We start from the raw sequence: 20,367 nt of genomic DNA, 5'->3' as shown, positions 1-20,367 counted from the left end.
CCTGCAGTGAAAGAGGATGCCCAAGGAAGGTGTTTTGTCACCAGCACACTAAGATGTGGATGGGAACATGTAAGGAAGGGCCCTTGGAGGAAGACATCCGAGATCAGTGTGTGTTGATAGAATATTTACAGGGGTGCAGCCTGGCGCTCCTCTGTCTCTGTAGAGTTTTCCTCTGCTTAGGGAAAAATAGGGTTTTTTTAAATTATTATTTATAAAAGAAAGTTTAACCTAATATCTCTTAGTGAGTATTACGATGAGCCTGTTTTTATTCCCAGAAACATGGAATAATCCTAAATTCAGAAGTAGCTACCAATGGAGAGACTTCAGACCCCCTAAATAATGTTGGCTACCAAGGTTCTACAAAGATGACAAAGGAAGAGTTAAATGCCCTCAAGGCAACAGGGGATGGGACGCTAGGTAAGTACTTGTTTTCCTTTGATCCTCGTGTCTTCCAGTCAGCACTGGTTCACCTTCCATGCATTGGTAGAGTTGACATAATCATCACTGATCGATTAACAATCACCCAGCATGCCCTTCGTTCTGTCACTTCATGGGAACTTCCTTGTCACACGATGCCATCACCCACGTGTGTTGTCCGGCATGTACCTCTGTTCAGTGCTCACCACCGATGGCTTAAGACTACGTTTCTTTTGCTTCTCAAAGCTGCCAGCGAGACTGTGAATACAAGGAAAATAATCTCAAAATTAAGTGACCGTGTTGACGGTTCCGTTGTATTTGTTTTTCTTCAGTTATGTGCCAAACACAGCGTTGTGACTTATTCTGTTACAGAATTGTCAAAAGATCAGAATAGCAGAGCCGTAAAGTAAGTTAGTTGACTGTATTTGCAAGCCAGTGCTGCAGATCCCGTGCACATTAAGCGTTTTGAGAGTCTGAAGTGCCTGTGGACAGCAGATGGACAAGTAGCCCTGGGTGTAGGTGAGATGGACGGGGAGCCCTGGGTGGTGAGTGTGGTCATTGCGGAGGGCTTTCCTTACCAGCAAGAGTCTGAAAACGTCCGCCCCTTTGTCAGAGGTGATGTTCCTTTGTATGTCACATTTTTGCTTCCGAAAGAATGTAAATTGGGAAACCCAATATATTGTAGGAATATTTTACACAGTTTTCAAATATCTGAAAAGATTCACCAGTTAATATTTGTCGTAATATACTTGGCTTTGGGATAAACCTTCTGCATGTGGTGGGCCGCCTGAAGTTGTAGCCAGCAAATAAGGCCTCGCTCACAACCATTTCCAGCTTTTCACAGTGAGGCTGAGATAAGGTCAGGGACCAAGGCTGTAGTTTCCACTTGGAAGGTTCTTCATGGACATGAAGAAACCTGTAGGCCCCAGCTTCCCAGGACTGGCTTTCCGGGAAGGTGCCTCATTACCCTGATGACTATTCAAGAAACACAGCTCTTTTCATTGTGTCAGAGTTGCTGAGGGAAGATAAACTGATGAATGTCCATCCTACCTTTATGTTCCCTACCTGAGCAGCTAGAATTTATCATGCTGTTCTTGTTCAAATATACATCTTATAAATCCTTGATAACTGTTGTGTAATGAACACTTAAAGAACTAGAAACGTCAGTTTTGTAAGTGGTCTTCATGTGTTTTTGTTTTTGTTTTTGTTTTTTTTGCGGTACGCGGGCCTCTCACTGTTGTGGCCTCTCCCGTTGCGGAGCACAGGCTCCGGACGCACAGGCTCGGCGGCCATGGCTCACGGGCCCAGCCGCTCCGCGGCATGTGGGATCTTCCCGGACCGGGGCACGAACCCGCGTCCCCTGCCTCACGGGCCCAGCCGCTCCGCGGCATGTGGGATCTTCCCGGACCAGGGCACGAACCCGTGTCCCCTGCATCAGCAGGCGGACTCTCAACCCCTGCACCACCAGGGAAGCCCTGAATGTTTCTTTTAAAAATTATTTGAAAGCTGCTCTCAGAGCTGCGTGATATTCAGTGCAGTTTGACAGCTGGAAAAGTAGGAGTGGTCCCCGTGTGCATCCAGAAATGAGAATGGGGACCACGAACCTTCCGTCCTTCTGAATCCCCTCATCTTGGAGAGTTTGGCTGCCTGATCCAGAGCTCTTTCTTATTTGTTAAAACGTAACTTCACCTTTGAAAGTCAGTTCACCCCAGGTGGCACCAGCAGCCGCTCTTGCCTTTGACGTGGCGGCAGTGGCCTCCGCTGATCCAACATTTGCTAACGCGCTGGCTGCTTTGCCGCACAGAACTGGCAAAGGCTTCTGTCCGTGCGCTTCTCTGATGGCTCTCTCTCTTTAGGAGCGGGGTTGGCTGGGAAAGAGAACATGTGTTTACATTGTAATATATGTTGTGTGGTCAACCACGTCATGGGGTCCCTTCAATTTTCTCAATGGTCTTTTAGGAAGAGCCAATGAAGTGGAGGTGAAAGATGAAATGGTGGAGAATGAGGGGAAAAGAGAGATCTTGCAGAACACTGAGCAAAGACAGCACAAAGAGGACCCAGGAGAGGACTGTGTGGACACAGAGGTGTTACATCCTGGTGACAATGCCGAGGACCAGAAAACCTCTGAAGACAGTGCCCCCTCCCCAGGAACGTTAGTAAATTCTGAGAACGAGGAACAGGTTCAAAGCCAGATTCTGGAGAACACTTCCTTCTTTGAAAGCACACAGCAGGTTGAGTCAAGTGAGGTCATAAACAGTGAACTAGATGGTGAAATCCCAGGTCCTGGGATTGGGCAGCGCAGCAATAATGCCTTGGATACCAAAAACCAAAGTAAAGAATCTGCAGGAGAGTGGGAAAAAGAAAAACAGGAAGATTTTGAAACCAACGTGGAAGAGGTTAGCGTAGAACCACGTCAGGAATGTGCTCCTTTGCAAATATCTGAAGCTGGAAGGGAGAGCAGTGCAGACACTGGGGAGCAGAGTGGGAACGCCACAGAGGCTGTGCCGGAGGCAGGGCTCACTGGGTTGGGGGAGCAGGTGGGCACAGTAGCCTCAAGTCCTCCAAGGGGTATCGATGACACAGTGAGTCACCGTGAAAAGTGTGAGGTAGATGCTCCGGAAGGCTTGGACCCAAGCTCAGGGCATGATTCAGAGAAAGAACTCACCAACCGGGAAGTAGCTGAGCCCAAGGAGGTCCCGATTCAGAGCACAGAGGTAGGTGGGGAGAACAACGAAGGGGAGGGTAATGGAAGAAAATTAAGGGATGAGAAACCCATCAAGCCGGAAGTCCAAGCCATTCCTTGTTCTCCAGAAGCCAGAAGCAGCCCTCAGGAGGTGACAGGTCCAAGTACGGTAGATGCTGAAAGTGAATCCCCAGATGTGAGAGAGCCCAATGAGGAAAAGAATGACCAACAGGGAGAGGCACCGGATTCGTCGCCCAAGAAAACGAAGAACAAGAAAAAGAAAAACAAGAAGAAAAAATCACCAGCGCCTGTAGAAACCAAAGATGTTCAGAAAGAGTTAACATTTCAAAACCCAGATTTAAGTGAAGTGAACGAAGAGCAGGTCGAACTTACTGACAAAAAGCCAGTTGTAGAAGCGCAAAATGAGGTCACTAAAAACCCAAACCAGGACGCCGCGGTAGGAAGCAGTGAAAACGCCGATGGGCCAGAAAATCCTACAACTGAGCTGGATGGAGGACTTCACCAAGACGATTATGGCGTAAACACCAAGACAAGGAAAGCAGTAGCTGATGGAGACACGTTGGATTTTGAAGATAATACAGTTCAGTCATCAGGCACCAGTGCCAGTAATAAAGAATTAGAGGAAGGGGCTAGAAAAGATGATGCTGAGGAAGACGGCACCGCTCCCAGCCGTCCTCCAGGTCCAGACAATGAGGAAGTGCCAGGCAGCGCCCTGCTCCAAGATGAAGGTCCCTCGAAGGACATTAACGATGCCTGTCGAACAAAAGGCACAGGAGAGCATGTGACATCAGAAAATCGAGGCCACACAGTCAGGAAGGTTTCAGACAGCGTTAGTCTAGAAAATGATGACGTGGCACCAGCAGGCGAGGTGGGGGACTTTAATTCAGAAAGCAAGGAAGAGATGACAGGTGGACACGGGAAGGGCAGAAACAAAGAGGACTGTGCCTTGTCGTAGGTTGAGGCGGGGTCTTAGGGGGAGACCAGGACTGCACAGCAAGTCCAACTGTGAGAGACTCCACCGGTGAGACACAGAAAATGTTCTAGATTGGTATAGACGCACCGAATGCCAATCCACCAAGTTATCTAATCCTTGAAGCTATAGACTGTTACCTGTAGATTTCTATTTCATCACTAAGGTTATCACCCAGATGAGAAGGACACTTCTGTTATTGGAGTTAGTTCTAATGGAGAGCATTCCGAGAGCATCAAACAATAATGTACACTGTTTTATTTCTGCTTAAAATCAGCATCAAAATATTTAGCTTTGGCCTTAAGCTGATATGAATGTGCATATTCTTGACCAAATGTATCAACATCTAATTGAAGCGACCAAATAGTATCCTGAGATTTCCGCATTATGAGTATGATTTAAATGAAGGTGTCTCATTTAAATGTATGTGCTTTCATATTTGATCTTGATATGTATAGTATAACCTGTATGGTATTTTATTTAAAAAGTACATAAACGGCCAGACAGCACATAGGTCACTGAGTGATGAGATTTGCATGTTAGGACAATAATCAATCATGTTAGGGATAGCAAATAAACATCTTACAGCACTAGGGATAGCTTACTTGCCTTTACCTCATATAAGTATTTTATCTCAGACCAATACTTTTCGATCTCATTCTTGAGGATCACTGAATTTATTTTGTAGGAGATTTTGACTTCATGACAATTATGTACCAAAGTCATTTTATGCAAAGACTTCTTTTTTTTTTTTTTAATTCTTTTCTGGAAGAGGTACATGTTGTAATTGCATTTCCTACTGCAGTATTTGGCTAGGGAGAATCATTTCTAAAATTTATGTTTTTAACCTTAAAATTACTTCTCTTTCTATTTGTCTAATCATTATTCAGTAGAACAAGACAAAAAGATGCTATTCTTGTGCAAACTTCTGATTAGACTCTAACGGGATATTTTAAATAGTCGAATCACTTGGTATCTGGTATAAATATTTTCATTTGTTGTTTTTCAGTGTATTCTTACCAGAAATTTCTTGTTTTGATCTTCCTGAACAAGATATATATTTTCTATATAAAGAAACATTTTAAAAATAATTGTAAAGTTAAATAAAAAACCATTATAGAATATTAAAATTACAGGGGAATGTACAGTTTGAATGCTGTTGACACTTTATGAGATCATATGACTTCGTATTATTGTTACAGTATATAATTGAGTGCAAAAATGACCAATACCTCAACAAAATTTGAAATAAAAACATTTTATAATTTTACAAGCCTGTGATCACTCTTGTGCTACTTGAATTCTGACTGTGGCTACATCATATCATCTTTAATCTACTTTTATCTACTTCTGGGTTGCTAGTTCCCAATTGGGGTTCTGTGGAGGACTCATGCGTAATATCCATTGTCAGTAGTGAAGAGCTTCTCTCCCGGCGTCTAGACTGGGACTAGTGTTGGACCCTCCTTGAGTAAGATCTTTCCTCGTAGAATCTCCTGTGGTCTGTGGTTGTGATGAAGAGCCCACTTGAGAAAGGTCTCCATCTTGTTGCGTTGCTTACAGGTGCCAATGCTTATTAGAATGTTTCGAAGAGGATGATGAGAATTTCAAATAAACATTGACTATTTCTGCATAAGTGTCCTGAAGCAGAGGATAATGGGACTGATCAGTTCTCTCCACTTGTGCCATATAAATAGAAAACTATGGGGCTTGCTAGAGAATCAAGTCCAAGGGCTGCAAAGGACTTTAAAGTTGGTATCTATAACTTTAGCAAAGCTGCGTTCATACCGGAAGGTACATTGGGAACAGCTCTCCTTCCTACTTTTAAAGGCCTCTGGGGAAGTGATTCAACAGCCAAACTCACTCAGTGGTGAGATCACCAAACCATTTTAACTTCTTTCCTTTCTTTCCCATGTTATTCAACAGCACATTTAAGGGCATTACTATAGGCTTCCCATCCTTCCAGCCAGCCAGCCAGCAGTCTCAAGTGTTCATCCCTCATTTAATCAATAAACATGTAAGATCACTTCCTATATGGAAGGTGCTCTGCCCATGAACAAGCACATAGGACCCAACCTCTAGTGGAAGCAACAGAGAATTGGAAAGTCACCAAAAAAAGATAAGGATTCTGAAGAACCAAACCATCCCTGATAATCTAAGAACCTTCATTATGCACACCAATTACTCTGCTCTGAGGGCGAGATGATATTACGGCCCCACACAGTAATTAATGTGCACGTGAAGGCCCCTGAATTATCAAGAAATGGTTACCTTTGGTATATTCAGTGTAGGAAGGCGTGGAAGTACATAAGGCAATTTGGAAAGATCGCAGTGTCAAACAATTCAGACTCAGAAAAGAATCAAATGGTGACCTGTCAGCCCCAGCCCCAGAGGAACCTGGACCACTGAGGTTTCACTATAATGCAGGACAGAGAAAAGCATCGATCACTGATACTTTAAATCAAAAAGCTGGGGTATTTTTCAACCCCAAACCAGAGCATGGCTACTGTATGTAAAATGTTAATCTTCCTTCCAAAGTATGTAAGTATAACTATGAGTTTCTGTAAAACATAGGGAAAGGTAACTGAGAATTTTGAATTACAGGCTATTTTATAACATACAAAGGTTGAGAAGCAGTAAAATTTTTGAAGAGTGTTTAAGAATGGGATATCTTGCATTGACTACTTTGTATCACATTGAGTATTTCCAATTAATGGAAAACCTAATGACCTGAACATTTAAATTTCCACTGTCACTAGGACCCTGGAATGCTGCTTCTGGGTGTTTAGACAGTTTAGGGTTCCTGTTTTCCATTGATAAGATTCCTTTTCTAGGAGACCGCCTTGTATGACATGCCACCATGGCCATCGAAACAAGGGAACACAACAGTAAGATTCACTCCAAGTGTCCGGGCTCCAGAAGGAAAGGCAGGGGCGTGTGAGCGTGCTCCGTTCAGAATATGTGCGTATCCAGTGTGCTGACCTCATACAGGGAGGACAGTCTTTCAGGAGAAAAACCCTTTCGCTCTCTCCCTTTCACCTTCTCTGCCCCTCTTACATCAAAGACGAACGAATTTTTTGAGACATGAAAGGCTTCAGCTGTTCGGCTGACCTGAAGCAGCAGCTGCTGTAGGGAGTTGCCATCTGTACAGACCTCTTGAGCAGCCTGTCCCTGTTCTGCCTTTTACCGGAAGCAGGGGCGATCCTGGCATGGGAGGCTAGCCCTGGGGAAGTTGAAAACTGACCACGTGGATTATAATCAAATTAAGTCAGTGCAAGGAGGGAGCAGAGAAAGGACCACACTCAGTGGGTTTCTTGAGATGTCAATCTTCTGATCATTAGCTTTGCGAATATGGAGGGAGGCGACTTTCTCTGCAACGGGGAGAGGAGGCCTGAGGCCCAGGATTGGGTGAAATTAACCCACAGAATGAAAATTATCCTCCTGATAATATATTATTATGAGTAAGCTACTTACCCTTACCGTGTCTCATTTTACTCTCTGAAATTGGGGTTAGAACCTGCCTTTGAGAGTGGCGGTGTGGATCAGACCCAGTAAAGCACGGGAGAGTAAGTGCTGAGTGACCATGGTTGTTGCTGGTGGTTGACCTTCGCAGCCGGGACAGACGCAGTCACAACACGCAAGCCCCTCTGGAGCGGGGCTGGGGGTCCTGGGGCTGGCTTGCTGCCCCTGTGACGGTCTGTATGGCCTCGCCACCTTTCTTGTTTCTTGTTTCACGGGTCTCTAAAGTTCACACCAGAAAGTGTGGTGGAGTTTAATATATAAAAAACAGATTTTTAAAAAATGTAATCCTTTAACAATGTTACTAAAATAACTTTAATTGCCAATTGATTTTAACTTCCCAGTGTAAAATAAAACTCTGAGTTCGAGACAGTGTGACTTTATTTTCTTTAATGCTTATCGTTTGGGTATTAGAGACCAACGGTGAGCAGGGCTGCTTAGTGAGTAGAGATTTGCAGCACTCCTGATCAGTACCACAGTAATTACCAGTCATGCATCACTGTTCACGTCACAGGTTAGACTTGTTGACTTTTAAGACTGTAAAAAAAGCAGGACTCATTTTCATTTCTCTTTTGAATTTTTTTTATTGCAGTATAGTTGATTTACAATATTATGTTCGTTTCAGGTGTATAACATAGTGGTTCAATATTTTTATAGATTACACTCTATTTAAAGTTATTATAATATAGTGACTATATTTCCTGTGCTGTACAATATACCCCTGTAGCTTATTTATTTTATACATAGTAGTTTGTACCTCTTAATCCTCTGTTCCATCTTGCCCCTCCCTCCTTCCCTCTCCCCACTGGTAACCACTAGTTACCATCTGTGAGTCTGTTTCTGTTTTGCTATATTCATTCGTTTGTTCTATTTTTCAAATTCTACATATAAGTGATAACATATACTGTCTGTCTTTCTCTGACTTATTTCAGTGCTTATTTTCTTTATGTCAAACAACTTTGCTTCTTTCTTTTTTCCAGTTTCCTGAAACTATTTAATCTTCTCCACTTCTGCTTTAAAATTTCTCTTCCTTAAAAGTTCCATTTGTCTCTCTCCATTTTTCATATTTTCCCTATAAGACTCAAGGTCAGATTGCTCTTGTTTTTTATTGTTAGCACTATTATTGCATTTTAACTTTTTTTTTACTTGCTGTCTAAGATATTTGAAGTCTTCTAATAGAAAAATAATAATAAAATTGTAAATAGATATGTGAGCCTCAAATCACTTTCTGATATATTCAGTGTTTCTTATGATGCCTGTGGTTTTTGTATATAGGAATATAAAATATACAAGATAAAATGAAAAGTGATATTGAATAAGAGAGCCAGGTTTTCAATTTATTTTTCATTTTTGTTTCAGTGTTGGGTGCATTTATGGAAGGGACAGAATAAAACATCTGTCAGAAGCAGTTTGTATGTAAATTAAAGTGGAACTCAAAAGGATTATAAATGTATCTTATACGTAACATTTTCTGTTTTCATTTATGTTGTTATTGTGCCTTTAAAATAGCAATTTAGGATGTTTGGAAAAACAATTAGCGAAAACACGTAACTTGGATTAGAATGTGGATAGATGATTTTTTTTTTAATGAAAACAAAGGTGCGCTTTGTATGCATTATTTCCATTTCACACGGCTAATCAAAACCTGGGCAGTGTGAGAGCACTGCCGCCTCGGGAAGAAGAGCCAGGCCAGGAGTCCGGTCTGACTCAGAGGGCTGTGTTTAGGAAAACAGTGGGTGCATGGGTTAGGGGTGCAGCCCTGGGGCCTTAGGAAAGCTGCTGGGCCTGGGTCCTCATCTGTAGAAGAGGGACGTGGCAGCACTGCCCGCCTGGAGGGCTTCGCGGGAGGTGGTGTGAGTGACTGGGACAGTGCCTGGCACACAGTGAGGGCACAGCACACAGGAGCACCCACCACCATCACGTCATCCTGATTTTGCCCTGAAACTGGTGTAGGAGTTTGCCCCTAAAATCCTCCCTGGGTCTTGGTTTCCTCTCTGTGCTCTGGAGAATGTATTACTCAACGCCCCTTCAGAGAGTTGTTTGGGGGATTTCTAGGTGCTTACGTGTATGCAAACTTCTGTATCTGGGGTGGGAAGAATGACAGAAACCTAAGTTATTACTGCATTCTTCCTCAAAAGAATAGCAACAAAGTGGGTTACCGGAGGTGCTGTCAGGACACTTAGGGTTCGTAAGGAGAGTCAGAACTCTGACACTGGTGAGTCTTTGAGAGAAATAAGGAAGATCAACGCTCGTGGGATGGAAACTTGGAAAGTCAAGGCTAACGAAAATGCTGGTGATATTTGATCCCGATTCTCAGTGTGTTTGTACCTTGCTAATGATGTTAAACCGTGAAGCCTTGTGAGATCTTGTGTTGCAGTGTGGTTTGGCCCTAGAGCTCTTGCATGCTAACCCAGAGTAGAAGATTAGCCTGTTTGCATGCAGCCGGATGCTGCCCTGACGAGACAAGCATGTGTGGGAGGTTGATGCAGTTCACCCCCCTTGGCTGAATTCCTCCCCCGTCCTGTCTGTGGCCTCATTCGCCGTGGTACGTGTATAATACCTTCATCATCAGTTTCACTAACCCCAATGCTCCTTCTTCAGTTTAGCAATCTGCTGAAAGGGGCAGTCCATGGAGTCACCTAAACCTGTATCTTTCTGATTTCTTTAGATATTAGGTTGAAAAAGCTCGTTGATGAACGGGAATGCTTATTGGAACAGGTAACGATCTTTTTATTACTTTCCGAGTTCTGGAAAACGGGGCACCTGAAACCGGGAACCTTCCCATTCTAGCTTCTTGCTTCATCAGGAAACCCCTGATGCATCGTGGCTGAAAATAATTACCAAGCCAGCCAGTGTTCTTAATGTTCTTATCCAAGTAAAACGTTAGAAATCCTATCAGATTTCGAGAGATTGTCCCAAAGATTCAAGGCCAGGGTCTGAGTTTGGTACATGCTACATGGATTGCTGCTTACAATAAAGATTTATGTAGAAGGCCTAGATTAAGCATTGAGAGGCAAGGGTGTTCCCCAGACATTCCAACACCCTTCCTCTTCCGCTGGCCTGTAAAAGTCAGTTTTGTAATCCCTCAGTGGTCAGCACACCTGTCCAGCAGGTATTTCTTTGTTACAGCTGATCCAAGTTGTTTTCACTATAGTTTACCTTCCTTGACCTCTTCTACCTCAAGAAATGCTACACAGTTGTCCTGTTTGGTCTTTTTCATATGCAGGGTAGTATTAAATTATTCCACAATCACTTTCTAAGGAAGCTCGATTTTTCTCATTTTCCCGCGTAAGCCTAATCAAAGGTATTTGCCTCGCTTTTTGCAAGATTTGAAGATTTCTTTCAAAATTGGGTTAAGGCACTAAATGTGGTGGGAGGATTCTCATGAAGTGCCTGTGATCTTTTAAAAACACGTGTCCATGGTAACTCTGTACTTGTTTTCTTAGAGCAGCGCGCACCGATGGTTTGTATGTCACGGGGGTCTGCTCTGTTCCTGTCGGTGTGTGGGGGGACTTCCAACAAGTCCGCAGAGATTAGAGGTTAACAGAACGAGGGCTGGGAGACACGCCATTACATAGCAGAAGATTCTACAGTCACGGCTGCTAACTGCCATTCCAGCTACTCTGTGTGCGTGTGTCTCTCTCAGAGGGAAGAAAGCTATGTAGAGACCAGCTCTCTGCAGGTGGCAAACCTACAACCTGTTTGGGTTCCGCTGGGGACAGCACTGCTGTGCCTGGAAGGCTCCAGGTGGCCTTTCCTGGCTTTTGAGTGAATAAAGCAAAGGTGGATCGTGTACTGATTTATGAACTTGTAGATAAACACTCAGAACCGTTTTTACGGAAAATCTCCTCCTGAATTCGAGAGGAACTTCAACCTTAGAAATAACTTCTCGCCCAGAGTTACAAAACAATGCATGCCTGTTACAGTAAATAGAATTCCATTTTCATCCTGTATACTACTAGTGCTTTCTAAGAAGAGTACTGACTGGCACAAGGTTTTTCATTTATTTATTTGGGTTTGTTCCTTTATGAAACGGGAGAGACTCCCCCATCTTCCTGGTGGCTCGTAATGTCTTACTACATTTCTCTCCCGCTTCATTACGGAACCCCTGTCTCTCTGGCCCCTTCGAGACACACAGAATAACTGCAAGGCAACATCGGATTGTGCTTAGTGGGTGTGGGCTTTTACGTGACATGCAGCTTCCTTTCTCACAGGCTCTCATCTCATTTAGAATCGAGAAATTAACGTGCTTTATTGGTGGATGTTTGCAGATTAAGAAACTCAAAGGGCAGCTGGAAGAGAGACAGAGGAATATCAGATTAGACAGTCTGCACCCGGAAGATGGGGTCTTACAAAACGGGACGGACGTGCACGTGATGGATCTGCAAAGTAAATGTCAATCCTCCTGTAGAAGAAATCCCTTTGCCATGCGCGATTTTTATTGTACTAATGCGGGAGGAGAAAAACTGTCGTGGCAAGGAACGGCCGGTGTTCCCAACGTCCCCCCAAAAGCCCTGAGTACAGAAGCACAAAGATGTTTCCTTGTGGGCTAGAACAAGGATGGGCAGGTGGGCAGAGCAAGGATGTTTCTGTCTGAGCCTAAGAAACAGAACAGGTGACCCAAAACATACACCAAGGTACCACCAGCTGACGTGCGGCTAGAAACCACGTTTACTACGCTGAATACAGTCTTTGGATCTGCCGATTGTATGGGGAGATCGGAAGGTATTTTTCCGTGCCAGGAGACTAGAAGGCGGCTTACGGGGACAAAAGCAGGCCCAATCTCTCTCCCCTTCCCCCTTCCCCCTACCATTTCTTTGCCTTCTTTGCTCAAGGGCAACGATTATAAAGTAAGGGCTTGGTTCCCAGTAACCATTGTTTTAACATTTTCAAAGCCCAAGAGCTTAACAGATTTTCCTTCTCTTTCAACCTTTAGGGGATGCCAACAGACAGATCAGCGACCTCAAATTTAAACTTGCAAAATCTGAGCAAGAGATAACTGCATTAGAACAAAATGTACGTGCACACTTGTACGCAATCACTGGCCGCCCGACTGAGGACTAACTGAAGTTTTATTTGCTAGAAAGGCTTGAAGGCTGAGGACAAAAAGAAGCAGAGAATTTTAGAACCAAAAAAAGGTCCTAAGGGGGGTAAACAAGGCAGCAAGTCTCTCCGTGTATTTCCTACAAGGAGAGGACGTGGGGAGGGAGAGGTCATAACTAGTATCTGGGCTGTTATAATCGATACTAATCCTTTATAGACAAAGTTAGTTGCAGAAAGTACCTAATGTGGTTAGGGTTTTTTTTGACAGTTTGTTTTTAAAAAAAAAAAAAAAATCGGTTGATTACAAAACGCTTCATGCAGGGATGTCCCTTTTGCCTGGATTTTCCCTCTTTCCATCCCAGCCCAGCAGCTCGCTCTGGTCCCTAGATTTGGGGCACTCATGCCTCCAGCGTGCTGGGCCCTGGGACAGACTGTGTCCTAACCAAAGGGAGAGATACAAGCAGGTACTCTTGCCCCCTCCATTGTGGGTATATGTGGCTGGAACTTTCTGGAATTTTTGTAGAGACGAAGATGAGAAGCGCACCTAGAAAGCGATGCGTGTTCGGAAGCACGCCTTTGAGGGCAGGCTGAGTCTCTGGCCGCAGATGCCACCGCAGAGCCGCCTTCCGTCACCCCCGCTCTCTGAGTTCCTTGCCTCTCTCCTCCCTTTCCTGATTCCCCACCCCCCAACCCCGGGAGAGATTAGACTGGAGCTGAGGTCCTGGTGGAGCCGTTGCCTCACCAGCCTGGTTCTGCAGGATCGACCCACATCGGGGAGAGATGGTGTCATGGGGTCTGCATGGCGGGAACCACACTTGGGACAAGGGTCAGGGAGGAAATGAGTCCCTGATAGGTGTCAGTACTGGCTTGCTCATAAATATGAACAAATAGCTTGCGTGGCTAGAACCTACGTAATAGTCCCAAATGCTAGATCATAATTATTGTCATGGTGTTTTCTCTCATTTTATCAAGTTATACCTTTTGATCTCAAATATAGTAAAGCAATCGGGGAAAGAACACAGGCCCATCAACTTATACACATGATTTCTCCTCTCCTCTCAGGTCATAAGGTTAGAAAGCCAAGTATCACGTTATAAACTGGCTGCTGAAAATGCTGAAAAGATAGAAGATGAACTTAAGGCTGAAAAACGGAAACTTCAAAGAGAGGTAAATTTTCTAGGCTATTTCTAGGAAAAGAATGGGTAATGCTATTCTAGTTGGGAGAGCAGAGGGAGGGTTTACCGCCGGGAAATCTGCGGCCGAATCATTCATTGTCACATCTGCCCGAACCTCTCTGAAGGGCTGTGCTCACACCGTAAAGGAAATTGTAGTTCAGCCAATTAGGAGCTCAGGGCCAGAATCACCTGTCAGTGGTTTTTCTGTCTACGGTGATTGCAACTATCATGCCACCATCTTCCGGCTTCTGCTAAGAAATCTGTCATTCTAACTCCTTTTAGGTGATCTTTTTTTTTTTACCCCTCTCTAGCTGCTCTGCCATTCTCTTTGCCTTTGACTTTCTACACTCCACTCTAATGTGTTAATATGTGGGTTTACTGCTATTTGTTCTGCTGGGGATATGTTGTGTTTCTTTGATCTGTGAGGTCTTTTTTCTAAATAAATTTTGGAAAATTTTCAACCACGATCTCCTTCAGTAACTCCTCTTCCCTAGACTCCACCTTCCCCCTGGGACTCTGATCAGAGGATACCAGATCTTCTCACGGACCCTCTGCATTTCTCTACCATCTGTCTTTTCCGTTCCCCATCTCCTTACCTCCCAACGTTGCATAATGTACAGTTTTTGTAGATCTTCCATTTCACCTCCTTTTGTTTCGTATTCTCATTCCTGATTGTTTCTTGTTTTGGTTCCTTTGTTGATTGTATCCTTATTTCTTTAACGATTTCATACACAGCTATTCTGCTTTCCACACTGAGGACTGAAACATGTTCAGTCTTTGGGGTCTATTTCTGTTGTTTATTGCTTCTGTTGACTCAAATGGTTTGTCCCACCATGTGTTTGGTGTTTTATGAGATTATGCTTGATTTGAATTTAGATACTTGAATTTATACTCCAGGCCTGACTTGGGGAAATTTCTACAAAAAGGGCTTCTGCTTCTGCCTCTGCTGGTGAAAGGCAGGGCAGGGCCGTTTAACCTGTCTCAGGACCCCGCCCACCCTCCTGGAGGGTTTTGGATCAGAAGCAGAACCGCAGACTCTGTTCTAATGATGCATGCCTCCACAAGCACAGGGCTGTGAACCCCCGCCTTAGGGCACCTCCACTCTGCCTCACTGCCTGCAGTCCGTGCAGCTCCCTGCTGTGCCCCCCAGGCTCTGTGCCCCCCAGGCTCTGTGCCCCCCTGGTTCCCGGGCACGGTCATCCTGGCCTCAGCCATTCCCACTTCGGTTTCTGGCTGCAGACCCCTAGCAGCCAGCTGCCCGGGGCTGTGGGGATCACCTCCTCCAGCTGGTCTGGCTCAGCGCTTGTTTGTTCGTTTGCCTCACCTTCCGTGAGACCGTCACCATCCCCAAGACTGCGCCCTGTCTGGGGTCTAGCTATTTCAGAAGAGGAAGATTCCCTAGTTACTCATGAGGCCAGAATCTTGTGCCTTGTGTTCCTTTTTAAATTAGGAAATATACGTGGGCTTCCCTGGTGGCGCAGTGGTTGAGAGTCCGCCTGCCGATGCAGGGGACGCGGGTTCGTGCCCCGGTCCGGGAAGATCCCACATGCCGCGGAGCGGCTGGGCCCGTGAGCCATGGCCGCTGAGCCTGCGCGTCCGGAGCCTGTGCTCCGCAACGGGAGAGGCCACAGCAGTGAGAGGCCCGCGTGCCGCAAAAAAAAAAAAAGAAATACACGTATACACACGTGTAGGTATATGTGTATTTTTAGAGTCTCGGTGGGTCTGGGTCGTCATTTGTTTGTCAGTAGGCTTGGAATCCAAGCTCACTGCCTTTTGCCTTGATTTCCAGCTTCGCTCTGCATTGGACAAAACAGAAGAGCTCGAGGTGAGCAATGGCCACTTAGTGAAGCGCCTGGAAAAAATGAAAGCCAACAGGAGTGTCCTCTTGTCCCAGCAGTAAAGGCCAGCTCTGAACAGGAAATGATTGGGTGGATGGAGAGCATTGTTTCGCGCGCTGTTCTGTTGCTGTCTGGGAGCACTGCTTCTTCCCCTGCTTCCGAGAGAACACCCCTGGGGAGCACCCGGCTCGGCCCCGGGACCCCCAGCAGCAACCAGATGCCTCTGTCTGCAGACCGCAACCGGGGCTGGGGCGGCCGCTCCGAACCTGCAGGCCATTTAATAAGCACACGGGGCCGTGGAGCTCTGTTTCCGACGGTGCGGCAGCCTCTTCACGCCATTTAAAATGGTGATCAAAGTAAAGATGAAAGTGGGACTTGAGTTTTCTTTTCATGTGTCTTGCTGAACATTAAGGGGAAACGTTTCAGTGTTGGGACTTCCTTTTGTGGCAAAATCTACAATTTGAGCGACTTCAGTAGTATCTCTTAGTCTACGCTTTTCATACACAAAACACTGTGGAACCACAAGCCATTACCAAGCAAAACTCTTTCACTAGAAACAAGGGGGATGGTCTAGAAGTAAAAGTGACCTTAAGAAGACTCTTTACAGGCAACAATGAAGCTTTTCTAAGGGATTTTTGCATCAGTTCAATCAAAAGAATACTTTTTTCCAGGGTAATTAGGCAACAGCTTCACTGAAAATGACAGCTTTTCATTCGCATTATTGAATCCTTATGTTTGGAATTGAAGTTGTTAACTTCTTTTAAAGAGTGTACTATTGGAAAAATTAAAAAATGAAATGTTGAAAGACTTCAGCAATATGGTTTTTATTTTTTCCCACTGAGAAAGAAGCTTTATTTCATACTAATTGTTCTCTATATTTTGGATCATCTTTTTCTTTTTTTAGCATATCAAATCAATGCACTTTTCTTTCTCTATTTAAAAAAGAAGGTGTATTCACAGTGAATAAGAATAGAACACTTATAAGAATCAGCGGTCTTAGAATAAAAAGTAAACTGAAGAAGTGACAGACCAGAGTAGAGGCAGTAACTCCAGGGACAAAAGTAGAGGACGTTGGGCTATTTGCTGATTCTCAGTTACTCTTTTGTATACGTTGGGTTTCACTTAAGGCTGGTTCAGCCGGCCACCTTTTCAGGATATTAGCAAGTGCAAACCAAGATGACATCATCCATAACTATACCCATTGTGGACTGCTAGACATGAATTGGAATATATAATTATTCCATCTTTCTTAATTATATATAATTAAGAAAACATTCCCAGCAGAGTGCTAGAGGTCACGAAGTTCCGTCCCCCAGCACTGTCTGGATCTGGGATACGTAAAGCTACATTTCACTGGGTAAGAGAAATTCGGTCTCCTTGTGCCGAGGATATTCAGATCTTCTTGAGTGTTCCATAGATAAAACTATCCAATCACTAATCCACACGTCAGTGCCACAGACGTGCTATAGCTGCTGCATATTCAAAAAACAATGCTTTTATGTGGAAACCTACGCTGCATTAATCCCAGGACAGCTCCAACTCCCCACAGGTTTCTATATTTACCTAAGATTTGTTAGAACAAATTTTAGGATGATTGGTTTCAAAAGACTTAGTTTGAAATTCTACTTAATGAGCATTAAACGTTCCAAGTTGTTTCAAGAATGCAGTGTATCGGTCCGCTCCAAAAACAGAAACCACCCAGTAATTGGAACAGGGAAAGTGTAATATAAAGAATGATTAACTCATAATAGGGGATTAACTACTACGGATGAAAGAGGATCTAAAGAACCTGAGAATGCGACAAAGTGGGACTGAGACCTCATTGGAGGGGTTGGGGCCACTACCCACTAGGGGCAGACAAGTTACAGGGTGACAGAGGGCTGACATCAGGAGACAGGAAAACTTGGGCCGAGACTGGGAGAAATTTTGGTTGCGGGTCGCACCACCGGGTGACCTGAATTGCTCACCACAGGTGCCCCGTAAACAAGGAGGAAGAAAGCACGACAGAAGGAACCAGAAAGAGGAGCTCCTGCAGTGACACTTCCTGCAGTGTCCTTCCAGCCAGCAGAAGAGAAACGTTTACTTCATTGTCTTACCTCTAATGTTCCTTCCACGACATCTTAATACAAACTTGCTTAACCAGTGAAATATCCATCTGGCTCACAAATAACACTAACGACAGCAAACACTTGTATATCATTTAGACATGCCTGGCAGGTAGGTAGATGCATGTTTTCACTCATTTGATTTTCATGAAAGCCCTAGAGAGGTAGATGCTGTTATTAAATCCGTATCACCGATGAGGAAACCAGAGCCTGGGGAATCTCACAGTTGGTGAAGAAGCGACTCTTGCTTGTCTCGCCAGCCCTGGGAAGATGGTATTTCTCAAACCAGTGGCTCTGAAGGAAGTCAAACCTTTAGTTTGGTACCTCTTGTGCCAATCCTTACAGACACGGCAAATCCACGTTGCACAAACTTCCTCATCCAGAGGAAGCTAGAACACAATTTTTAAATTCATTTCATAGAATAAAACTTTTCCTGTGGCTATTGGGAATTTGTTGCTGGCTTTTTTCATCCCTGTAACCCAGCGTTTCTCAGCCTCACACCGCTGACGTCCGGGGCCACATCACTCCTGGGTGCTGGGTGTCTGTCCTGAGCATCGTAGGATGTAGAGCAGCATCCCTAGATATTAAAGGAAAGAGTATCAAAGAATTTGTGGACATATTTTTTAAACCATCATACTATGTATTTGCTGAAAATTTCTCTTAATATTGTCAGCTTTATCTTTAAACTTTTTTTTTTTTTTTTTTTTTTTTTTTTTTGCGGTACGCGGGCCTCTCACTGCTGTGGCCTCTCCCGTCGCGGAGCACAGGCTCTGGACACGCAGGCTCAGCGGCCATGGCTCACGGACCCAGCCACTCTGCGGCATGTGGGATCCTCCCGGACCGGGGCACGAACCCGTGTCCCCTGCATCGGCAGGCGGACTCTCAACCACCGCGCCACCAGGGAAGCCCTTTAAACATTTCTTATGTAACAAAGCACGCTTTCATTTTGCTCTTCCCAGAAAACTGAAATCAATATTCATCATGAAATTCACACCACACCTCCTCCCAGTCTCTTTTTCCTTTACTTTTTCAGTCATAGCACTAGCTTCTGCATGTCCACTCGATGCTGCATCAGTAGCACGTCTTTGTTTTAAATCTAAGTGTGTCCATGCTTATTTTAGAATTAGAAAAATAATTTAAGTATAATTAAAACAAACAGGGACTTCCCTGGTGGTCCAGTGGTTAAGACTCTGCCCTTCCACTGCAGGGCACGCGGGTTCGATCCCTCTTCAGGGAACTAAGATCCCACATGCTACATGGTGTGGCCGAAAAATAAAAAAATAATTTAAAAAACCTAAGCGTTTCAATTTACTTACCAAATATGATTTAATATGTATGAATGTAACTTATGCTCTCTGCATGAAATAGTCAAATAAACACACTGAAATATTATAGGAGCACCTAGAAAAAAATCATTCGCACAGAATCAATCTCTTGACACCAAGCAGATGGGCTCATGTGTAATAATAGAAACGACCCCCGTGCCTGAGATGCACACTACAGCGTAACAGTAAGATCTTACCTGATGCAACAGTGAAAGTGAAATGTAGTCCTACAGAAACAGTAAGTCAAAGAGGAGGGCTTAGGAGTTCCACTTAGGCCACATCAGGCTTGCAAAGCTAATGAAACATAAGGACAGTTGCGCCGTAGAGCAGTGAGGTGCTTTTCCGACCATCCTATTTAAAATTGCCAGCCCTCAACAATTCCCGTTCCCTTTTCTGATTCATTTCTCTCAAATTATCACTGTCTATCACACAAGAGATTTTGTTTTATTTACCATCTCTCATCCTCCACTGGAAGGCATCCTGCATCCCTCCAGGATGGCAGAGAACTGAGTGTGGAACTTGCGGAAGAGACCCAGGTTGGAGGTGTAGATTTGGGAGTCATCAGCAAAGAGGGGATTTTCTAGTCTTGGGACTAGACTTGCCTAGGGAGAAAGTGTAAATAATTAGAGGGCACAGCAAGAGCCAAAAACAACCTGACAGGGGTTGGGTGAAGGAGGAGGGCCCAGCAAAGGGCATTGAGGAGCATCAGGAAAGGGTTACTTAATGAGAGGTTACAAAAGACAATAAACAGAGTATAGAAATACAAAATCCCGTTCAGCTTACAAAGCCAGGTCTCCTGATATAAACTGAATTCCTTGTCCCTCTCCCACTCCCCAGCCCCAGCTGCATGATTCTCTTCCCCAGATTCTTACCGCTACAAAGGCAGCATCAGTCGTGCCACCAGCCTAGTCTGAAGCCCACGTGTTATTTTTGACCCCTTCCTCTCCCTCACCCACCTCCACTCTGATCTCAAGCACACAGATCTATCAATTCTACTTACTAAAGACCTCACAAATCCATCCGTTTCCCCATCACCGTAGCTATTCCTCTGGACCAGGCCATTATCATTGGCAAACTACCCTTGCCTGGCCTTCTCTGTTCAGTGTTCTTCACATCTCCAATCTATTAGAGTAAAATTTTTAAAATCTGATTATGTCACTACCTCCCCTACATCTACAATCATATTTAATCTTTGCAATAATCCATTGAGGTGGGCACTCTTACTGCCTCCATTTTATAAATAAGGTAACAGGCACAGAAAAATCAGGCAACTT

General features: G+C 44.4%; 1 protein-coding gene across 37 annotated transcripts in view; it reads left to right on the top strand.

Moving 5' to 3' along the window:
• LRRFIP1 (LRR binding FLII interacting protein 1) overlaps positions 1 to 16,475 on the top strand; it is a 142,324-nt gene extending 125,849 nt beyond the window's left edge. For 33 of the 37 annotated variants that reach the window (XM_060151758.1, XM_060151751.1, XM_060151747.1 and 30 more), the window contains 2 exons: positions 276 to 417; positions 2,377 to 5,364. In XM_060151758.1, coding sequence (XP_060007741.1) covers positions 276 to 417; positions 2,377 to 4,076 — 1,842 coding nt within the window. In that variant the 3' untranslated portion in view covers positions 4,077 to 5,364. Of the gene's footprint in view, positions 1 to 275; positions 418 to 2,376; positions 5,365 to 10,275; positions 10,326 to 11,878; positions 11,997 to 12,543; positions 12,624 to 13,712; positions 13,818 to 15,614 lie in introns of those variants that run through there. The other 4 variants (XM_060151763.1, XM_060151762.1, XM_060151760.1 and 1 more) reach the window with 1 other exon arrangement.
• The last annotated feature ends 3,892 nt before the right edge of the window (positions 16,476 to 20,367 follow it).

The sequence above is a fragment of the Lagenorhynchus albirostris genome, chromosome 6 (genome assembly GCF_949774975.1).
Source record: "Lagenorhynchus albirostris chromosome 6, mLagAlb1.1, whole genome shotgun sequence".
NCBI classification, from domain to species: Eukaryota; Metazoa; Chordata; class Mammalia; order Artiodactyla; family Delphinidae; genus Lagenorhynchus; species Lagenorhynchus albirostris.
Note: the sequence above shows the minus strand (reverse complement) of the source record. Positions and strands in the feature narration are given on the sequence as shown.